Source organism: Siphateles boraxobius, unplaced genomic scaffold (genome assembly GCF_051911475.1).
Source record: "Siphateles boraxobius isolate OS27281-9 unplaced genomic scaffold, OSU_SipBor_1 6, whole genome shotgun sequence".
In the NCBI taxonomy this organism is placed as follows: Eukaryota; Metazoa; Chordata; class Actinopteri; order Cypriniformes; family Leuciscidae; genus Siphateles; species Siphateles boraxobius.
In genome coordinates, this window is record NW_027509186.1 from 5,165,810 (window position 1) to 5,175,443 (window position 9,634).

At 37.2% G+C, this 9,634-nt stretch overlaps 1 protein-coding gene across 1 annotated transcript; it reads left to right on the forward strand.

Moving 5' to 3' along the window:
• The first annotated feature begins 5,831 nt into the window (after nt 1-5,831).
• On the forward strand, nt 5,832-9,319 carry LOC143715526 (zinc finger BED domain-containing protein 4-like). Its single transcript, XM_077207336.1, has 2 exons — nt 5,832-7,359; nt 8,419-9,319. Exons 1-2 carry the CDS (start codon nt 6,023-6,025, stop codon nt 8,921-8,923), a joined length of 1,842 nt encoding a protein of 613 aa, XP_077063451.1. The 5' UTR covers nt 5,832-6,022; the 3' UTR covers nt 8,924-9,319.
• Nucleotides 9,320-9,634: the final 315 nt, after the last annotated feature.

The window sequence follows — 9,634 nt, forward strand, 5'->3', positions numbered from 1 at the left end:
TTTACAGTGTAGTTTACCCAAAGATGAAAATGCTGTCATCATTTACTCACCATCAAGTCATTTAAAACCCATAAGACTTTTGTTCATCTTTGAAACACAAATGAAGATATTTTGGTAACACTTTATTTAAGGTGCTTGTAATAGGCAGTAATTAACAGTTAATAAGACACTTATAGGATGCTTATAAACATAAATAAGTTAATATAAGTGTTAATTAAAGCATAGTTAACACATTTATAAGGGCCCAAGCCCTGAAAGGGCGAAGGCCCTATTGTTTTTCTTAGGATAAATTTGTTTTCCTTAGGATACATTTTGTTTTATTTTTCTAACGACTATTCGGGCACTTTTGGGGCCCTTAACGTGCTCGAAAACTCTTGAAACTTTGCACACAGGTCGTTAGAAAAATAAAAAAAAATGTATCCTAAGGAAAACAAATTTATCCTAAGGAAAACAATAGGGCCTTCACCCTTTCAGGGCTTGGGCCCTTATAAATGTGTTAATTATGCTTTAATTAACACTTATATTAACTTATTTATGTTTATAAGCATCCTATAAGGTCTTATAAGTGTCTTATTAACTGTTAATTACTGCCTATTACAAGCACCTTAAAATAAAGTGTTACCGATATGGTAAATAATATCTAAGAGATTTCTGTCCCTACATAGAAAGTCCATTCCACCAAACTTTAACGTTTCAAAACTTTCATAAAGAGATCATAATATAAATCTATTTGTGTCGAGTGGTTTAATCCAAGTCTTCTACAGCAACACAATCACTTTATATGATGAATAGATTTAATTTAGGATTTAATTCTCACATCAATGTTCAATGCACATACAAAAATGGAAAAAGTGGAAGCCCAGCTTATCTGTTCATAAAGCAATTGTGTCTTTTGGATTAAACTGATCAATTCTTCATTTGTGTTTCAAAGTTGAAAAATTGTTCATCCTCATACTGAACCTACCAAAAAATAAGCAAAACAATGAATTCTTTGTCTTCCAACCAAGCTGGTGACTGCAGCTACAGCTACATATAAATATAACAAAAAGTGATGTCATTCAAAATGCATTCTGGGTAGCAGTTCCACTAAGCTTCTCTTTGCTAACAGTGGTGCATAGAGACAAATCCCTGACATGTCAGGCTAGTGAGTTTATTGAGAAAAAAATGAATTATAGTTTTAATAATTTCTCTGAAGCACTGAGCTGTTGAAAGTCTAGCCAGCCTATTGTTTGATTGTTGGAGCAGGGTGATGTTATGTCAGGCACCATGTCAAATCCTGCACTAACCACACAAAGACACGGTCCCACTTCATGCAGTTTCAAGGTTATGGTGTGACATATCTGATAGTATTTGGGGCAGGGTATAAAGGACTTTGTAAAATATGTAAAATACAGTGTATTCTTCAGCGCTGAAACGCAGGGAAATTTACTGTCAACTTTGTACAATATAATATTTCTGGTATATTAAAATATATCACAAATTGTGGGGTGGGGGGGACTCTAATGTCCAAGACTGCTTAGAAATATGATTGTGTCTAATGACACTTTTAAAATGAATTTTACATTCAAATTGTCGTTTGTCTTAGAAATTAACAAAACACATCCAGATAAATAAGGGATTACACTTATTTATCTGGATAATACGACTGATAATGCACATAGAAATATATTGCAGCTGGGAAGTCTTTAGACAGCTGGTCTACAGTCAATGAGGTTCTTATTTAGTGGATTGTTTGGTGTACTGTCCAAGTAGATGACGTCAACCATTAATAGCTTTGTTTTGAGAACACTGAATTTTAATTTTGAAGACATCTGTCTTACCTTCGTGCTCCATGGAAGTTCTGATGAAAGAGAGGTATGCCGTCATAGTCAGTCTAAAAGACTGTTGAGGGAATAAATGTGAATTTGTTCTCATGATTCCTTTCCTGGTGTAATTGTAACTCTTAAATGCTTACATTAGGAAATATTTAATCTATTGAGAGTAATAGAGGGATACTTGATTTCTTTCATACAGAACCTGCACTGTAAAAAATAAAATCTTAAAATCTGAATTATTACGATCAAACACCCTAACTGTAAAAAAATCCCATAAAAACAGTCAATGACTGTTAGCAATGGCTGCCATACAAAAACCATAAAATGAATGTAAAATATCCTAATTTAAATAAAGTGTAAAAGACTATCACAGAAATCTTCATTAAGCTTTTTTATCAGAAACATATTTCACATATATTTCCTGAATTTTTTACAAAAAAACATGCAGTTAACTACATGCATGATTTATTGTGACTATAAGTCACTGCATCAACAGCTACACAGTCAGTGTCTGTTAAATAAAGCAACATGCAGCATTTCATCAGTGTTTCTCTACTCATCCTGGACTGAAACACAGGCTCTACTCTTCAACACAATGGTGACCCACAATACAGACCATACAGAAACACTTTACATCCCAACAGAACATTAAACACTAACAGATCTCTGCATCCTCACTTATTACAATCCAGACTTTATTTCTTTCATACTAACACTCTTATTGAGAATTAACAGATGTTTAGAAGTTGATGTTTTATTGAAAATAATAAAGTTTGATGTCACCATGATGGAGATCAGTGTTTGCTTTAGTTGGGGTCCTGACCCTTTAGTTTTTAACATTTCTTTTCTCTGGCTGCTTTAACTGTGTGTTTCTGATACATATTTGTTATTGTAGGAATCAAAGAAAAACTCTATTAGTGATAATAGTTATCATGTAGTTGCATGTGTTATTGATACCACCTGAAGTGTAATATCTGATTAAATCATTAAATATTAGTTGTTAATTTTTCATGCCAATACTGTTATAGAAGATCCTGTAATGCTGTGATACTCAGGTTTCATGAAGTCATTATACAGAAAATGTTTTGACAGGATCACACAGACATCAAGAATCAGCGTATGAATCACAACAATGGTGACAATGAAAAAAATTCTGATCAACTCTGAACTACTATAAAGTCACAAAAAGGTTTTGTTGATTGTCACCATTGTTGAGATTCATATGTTGATTCTTGATGTCTCTATACTTCTAAAATAATAAACCAACTCAAAATATACTTTTATTAAATTTCGGATTGTTGTAATGCCACAATATTTCAAAGGTCTTTTGAAAAATTATGACATTCATAGACTTTGTATAAAACAAAAGTTCATTTATATATAATGTAATATCAGCTAATATATTCAGAGATTCAACTGTCATATCAGTGAATTAGGTCATCATATGATGACTATAACATCACCAATAAATGACCAACATCATCTGATATTTTCTCCTGCATTTACTGCCATAAAAAGTGTGTATCATAAACACAGTTAAAGCAGCCAGAGAAAATCTGATGTTAAAAACTCAAGGGTCATGAGCCCAACTAAAGCAAACACTGATCTCAATCATGGTGACATCAAATTTCTGTTAAAGTTTTTTGCACTTTATTTAAATTAGCATATTTTACGTTAATTTTATGTTTTTTGTTTGGCAGCCGTAGCTGCAGCTACAGTGTGTTGAGTACAATTTAAAATGAAAGAAAATGATCGTCCAAAAATCACAGTTATTTTTTTTACAGATTGTCCCTTAAAAGCATAATTTTTAGACTAAAGGTAATAATAATTAACAAGGTATTTGTAAGGACACTATCTGGCTTAAAACAGTATTTTTCATTTCTCCTTCAACAACCATTCAAAAGTAGTCTCAAAATATCAAATTATTTGAAATTGTTCACATATTTATTTCCAAAAAACACACCACCAAATCATAACAGTATTCCATAAATGTGTCTGCTCACTCAGTCATATGTACAACAGCAACTGAATCTCCCCTGTAGGTGTTTGATATTGTTACTTTTAAATAGAGCTGTGTTTAAAGTGGCTATACTTTCTTGGCACTCTACAGTGCACGTCTCTCTTTAGCTTAGAAGAGAGCTGACCAAATGTTTGCACATCATCAGGAAATCAGGAAAAGAGGTTTTTAATTACAGTGATGAAAGTTTTGTTTAAAATGAGTACTCTCATTCCTCAGCTGAATATATGTTCTCTGAACAAATCGCACACTTTAATCATTGTTTCCACAGCTGAGGGACACCCCCACATTTTCTCCTTATATTAATCAGATTAATGAAATCCACTCTTAAAGCTGGAAAGGACGGCATTTGCCAGGTGTTCTGTTTCAGTGACAAAGTCTTATGAATCTGAAGAAAGAGAGAAGATCAGTTTTGGGGTAAGAGAGTAAGAATTAATAACACCTTCCAACAAATGTACAAAAGCCTCTAACCTCTCAAAGATATGATGAAAATGCCCAAGAATATAAACAGATGTTTTGCAGGCTCAAAGGGAGAAACAGAGTTTGTATTGTTATTCTCGAAGAACGAATGGCTTAGATCACTGGAGAATTGGATCAGTGACTCATAACTGGCAGCTGATGCTGCAGTAATGAGAAAACAATGAAAGTATATTTATTCATATCTTGAATGAGTTGTGGCCTCCATGTTTTTGTGTTGTCTGTTTTGCCACATGAAAGTTAACTGAATACATTGTCACTTGTCTTGTAATGAACCTGTGCTGTTGATTCCACTTGTCATCAACATATCCAACTGTGATGTAGTGAAATTAAGCAGCTATTTAGTCTCCAGAACCAGACTTCCACTTTGCAGCTTATTTTGGACAAGAACACATTCTAAACCAAATAATGGCACAACATTCTCCTCGCAGAACAGTTTACAGGCAACTTTCTGCAATTCCTCTGACAATTTTCAGTGGAAACTTTAACCTCACAAACGTGGTCAAGCCCAGTGATTTGTTCCTTGTCTAAATATTTGGGTGACACTTTACAATAAGGTTTTATTAGTTAACATTATTTAACTACTTTAGATAATATGACCTAAGGGTGTACTCACACTAGCCAGTTTGAACCGTGCCCGAGTGCGTTTGACCACCAAAGTGCGGTCCGTTTGACTAGTGTGAGTGCTCCGAACCGTGCCCGGGCGCGGCTCGATTAGCCGGCCCTGGCCCGCTTGGAAGAGGTGGGCCAGAGCACGATTCAGTTGGACTCGGGCGCGGTTCGCATGCAGTGTGAGCGCTAACCGTGCTGGAGCACGGAACAGGACGCGTGATGTATGGGAACTGTAGTCCGTAATCAAAGCTGCAAAGTCCTTGCTGCACTTCAGCTGGTACCTTGCAAACCTCCTCATACGAGCAGCACGATTACGTGAAAATTTTCGCGCCACTAAGGCGACACATCTGTTTAACAACAGGCTGTGAGAGGGCTGTGGACCACCGTGGACCAAACGACACAAAATTATCCAAAAAGAAAATGGAATCCATTGTGTTCAGAGAGCGCCGCTCTTCTTGTTTATCCCGAAACCGTCGCACCATAATGACGTGCTCCGGCACGAATGCTGAAACCCTATGTGAGTGCAGGCCAGAGTGGAGAGTGGGGAGTGGGGACAATCGTACTCGGACCCTAATAATCAGTGTTGGGCATGTTACTTAAAAAAAGTAATTAGTTATAGTTACTAGTTACTTCTCACAAATAGTAACTGAGTTACATCATTATAAAAGTAACTAATTACGAGAGAAAATAACTATTGTGTTACTTTTTAAAAGAATGTTCAAATAGGCCTATGTCAAATAACTTGGATGCCCCCAGTATTAAATATGTTAAATGAATGAAATGGACGAATAATAGAATAAATTATTATTATAAAACATTGAACACTAATCTACACTATTTTAATGTTGCAGTGGGACAATGTGAGAGACACCTATTAAATTCAATATATTATTCAAAATATTATCATTACTACTAGGGATGTCCCGATCCGATCCACAGCATCGGTATCGCGCCGATACCGGCCCAGAACGCTAGATCGGAGATCGGAGGGGAGAAAAAAATATGAGCGATATCCAGTTTAGCGGCGCAGCCTGTCACGTGATGAGAGTAGTAGCCAATTATAGTCGCATGAGTATGAGAGTTAGCTACGGTATTTTACAGAATGGCCATGTCAGCGGTGTGGAATTATTTCAACCTTAAAGAGGAAAAAAGTCCAACGGCTGAATGCAAAATTTGCACTGCAAATGTTTCGAGGGGTGGCAGTGCTGTTGCTCGGTTTAACACAACTAACTTAATTAGGCATTTGGAAAAACACCACGCGGAACAGTATGAGGAATTTCTGCAAGCAACGGCTGCAAAGAAGAGCAAAACGCCCCGAGTCCGACAGCAGACATTGATGGAATCAATACAAAGTCGAGAGAAACTTCCCCCGTGCAGCAACAAGGCCAAATTGATAACCGAGAAACTAGTTCAGTTTATTGTCCTGGACGACCAACCCCTTTCAGTGACAGAAAATGTGGGATTTCGACGCCTACTTGAGCATCTCGAGCCTCGCTACACTTTGCCCAGTCGGCATTATATCACGGAAAAGGTAATCCCTCAGATGTACAACGAAGTTTGCGATGTTCTCTCCAAACTTGTGGAGAATGTAAGTGCAATTAGTCTCACAACAGACATCTGGAGCTCAGAGGTGAGTCCAATGTCCATGTTGAGTCTGACCGCGCAATGGATAGACTCTGATTTTAGTTTGAAAAAAGCTATTTTGCATGCGCGGGAGTTTCGTGGCTCGCACACGGGGGATTTTATTATGGCAGCAATTGAGGAGATGTTGCGTGAATGGAAGATTAATAAAAACAAAGTCCATGTAATCTTAAGGGACAATGCAAAAAACATGAAGAAGGCCATGGATCAACTTGGCGTGGCCAGTTTAGGATGCTTCGCGCACACACTGCAGCTAATTGTACATGAGGGGCTGTTGTCGCAGCGGAGTGTAAGTGACGCATTGGCCAATGGAAGAAAAATTGTAGGCCACTTTAAACACTCGCCGCTTGCCTATGCACGGTTAGAAGACATCCAAGTGGAGCTAAATATGCATCCTAAGCGTCTGCAGCAGGACGTCCGAACTAGATGGAACAGCACCCTGTACATGATTGAAAGCCTCATTGCGCATAAACGAACACTATCTGCATATACAGCTGAATACGACCTGCCAGCCACACTGACAGCAAACCAGTGGGGGCTGCTGGAGAAGGCTTCCACGGTTCTGGCCCCTTTCGAGGAGATGACAAGGGCAGTGAGTGCCTCCTCCGCATCTCTAGCTGATGTCATCCCCGTTGTGTGTGTCCTGAAACGTGTTCTCAGTCGGGAAAACGAGGATGATCAGGGGATTAAGACAATGAAAAGTACCCTCCTTGACGCAGTCAACAGACGATTTAATGACGTGGAATCTGAGCCATTATACTCGGTTGCTACTCTACTGGATCCACGTTACAAAGACAGGTAAGGGAATTTCTGTTAACTTTATTTAGTGTGTGTGTGTGTGTGTGTGTGTGTGTGTGTGTGTGTGTGTGTGTGTGTGTGTGTGTGAGAGAGAGAGAGAGAGAGAGAGAGAGAAACAAATCCCTCATTCCTCTGTATGGTATTAATAAACTTTTAATAAACTACAGAACAGCGCGAGTGGGAAGCGGCATGCGAGCAGAGTTTATGCCGGATCACGCGAGCAGAGTTTATGCTCCGAAAACTAATATAAAACACACACTCAAAGTAGGGTAGATTTAAATAAATAAAAACGAAATTTAAATAAATAAAAACGAAATTTAAATTAATAAAACATAACAACGAAATTTAAATAAATAAAAGCGAAATTTAAATAAAACAAAAACGAAATTTAAATGAATAAAAACGAAATTAATAAAACATAACAACGAAATAAAAAAAACGAAATTTAAATTAAAAACGATAATAATAAAAAAACGAATAACTTAAATATAGAAAAACGAAATTTAAATAAAGAAAAACGAAATTGTGACGTGGCGTCCCAGTCTCGTTTGAAAAATAATACATTTTGTTTCTATTCTATTTTACACAACGTCAAAGCACCGCAGCTTAACCCAAAATACAAGCGCAGGCTTGCATTTCTGTCCATACTCCACTGTTCTGCGCATATCAAATACCAACCCACCGAATATTCGGGTCCAGCCCTAGAGAGAGAGAGAGAGAGAGAGAGAGAGAGAGAGAGAGAGAGAAACAGAAACAAATCCCTCATACCACTGTATGGAAGTGTGTGTGTGTGTGTGTGTGTGTGTGTGTGTGTGTGTGTGTGTGTGTGTGTGTGTTAGAGAGAGAGAGAGAGAGAGAGGGGCAACAAATCCCTCATACCTGTGTTGTATGTGTGTGTGTGTGAGAGAGAGTAACAAATCCCTAATACCTCTGTATGGAATTTGCACTACCATTTCATTATTTCCACGTCAAGTACTGTATAAGTCTTCCAAGCAGGCAAATACCTTGATATTAAGAAAATACTAGATTATTAATATTTTATATATTTTATTATACCAGGTACTTCACAAATGCAGACACTTTGAGACTTGGAAAGGAAGCATTACTGGCGGAGGTAGGAAAGATGGAGGAAGTGTTGAAGACTACATCTGAAACTTCAGCTTCTGACTCTGAGACAGCAGACAAAACTCCACGGATGGAGGCGTTAGGCACAAGTACCAGCAGCCTTGGCAGCATCTTTAATGAAATCCTGGAGGAGAACCAAGTATTACCTGTTCCAAAGATAACCACAAGTGCACAAATTCAAGTGGAGACCTACCTAAGTGAGGCAAATATTCCACGGTCGGACGATCCCTTACTTTACTGGAAAGTAAACCAACCTCGACTGCCCTCCCTGGCAGCCACGGCAGTTAAGTTTATCTGTGCTCCCTGCACAAGTGTAGAGAGTGAGAGGCTCTTTAGCACAGCCTCAAATGTGATTAATGAAAGAAGGAACAGGCTGACGTCAGAGACCGCTGAAAAAATAATCTTCCTAAAGAAGAATCTGCCCCTCATGGTTATGTGAGCAAACGTAAAACATGTTCAAGAACTTTGTTACAGGGAAACTGCACCCGTGAAAGTGATTTTTTTTTAATTTGTATAATTGTTAATAATGCAGCTAGGTCAGGAAGTTTGTTAAGGTTTAAACTGTTTAAAGTTAGGGTAAGGTTTAAACTGTTTGTTAATGTTATATTTATGTTATACATATTTAGGTCTTTCAGTGCCTTTTTTTATTACTGTGATTTGCACATAGCTGCACTGTGAGGGACAGTTTTGTATTTATTTGGTTATTTACAATGTAGTATGCTGCTGTTTAAGTTTGTTTTAACTTTAAACCTCTTTGTAGTCCTGAAGTACTGAAGTACTTGTATTTTAATTTTTTGTAACATTTGAATAAAGGGTGGCAATCTTTTATAATAAACTGTTGTTGTGGACTATACTGGAGGTATATTTTAGGTGGCTAATTGAGAAAAGTGCTATATTTTTTATTAGTTAAAAAAAAAATATCGGATTAATATCGGTATCGGCAAAAGCCAAAGGTGCGGCATCGGTATCGGTATCGGAAGTGAAAAAGTGGTATCGGGACATCCCTAATTACTACAGTAGAACAATAAAACATAATAGATGGTTTATACTTAATATTGCACAGACCACAACTGGCCAACAAATAAGTTTAAAAATAAATTATGCTTCTTAAGAAATGTACCAAAAATGAATAAATAATAATAAAAAATAT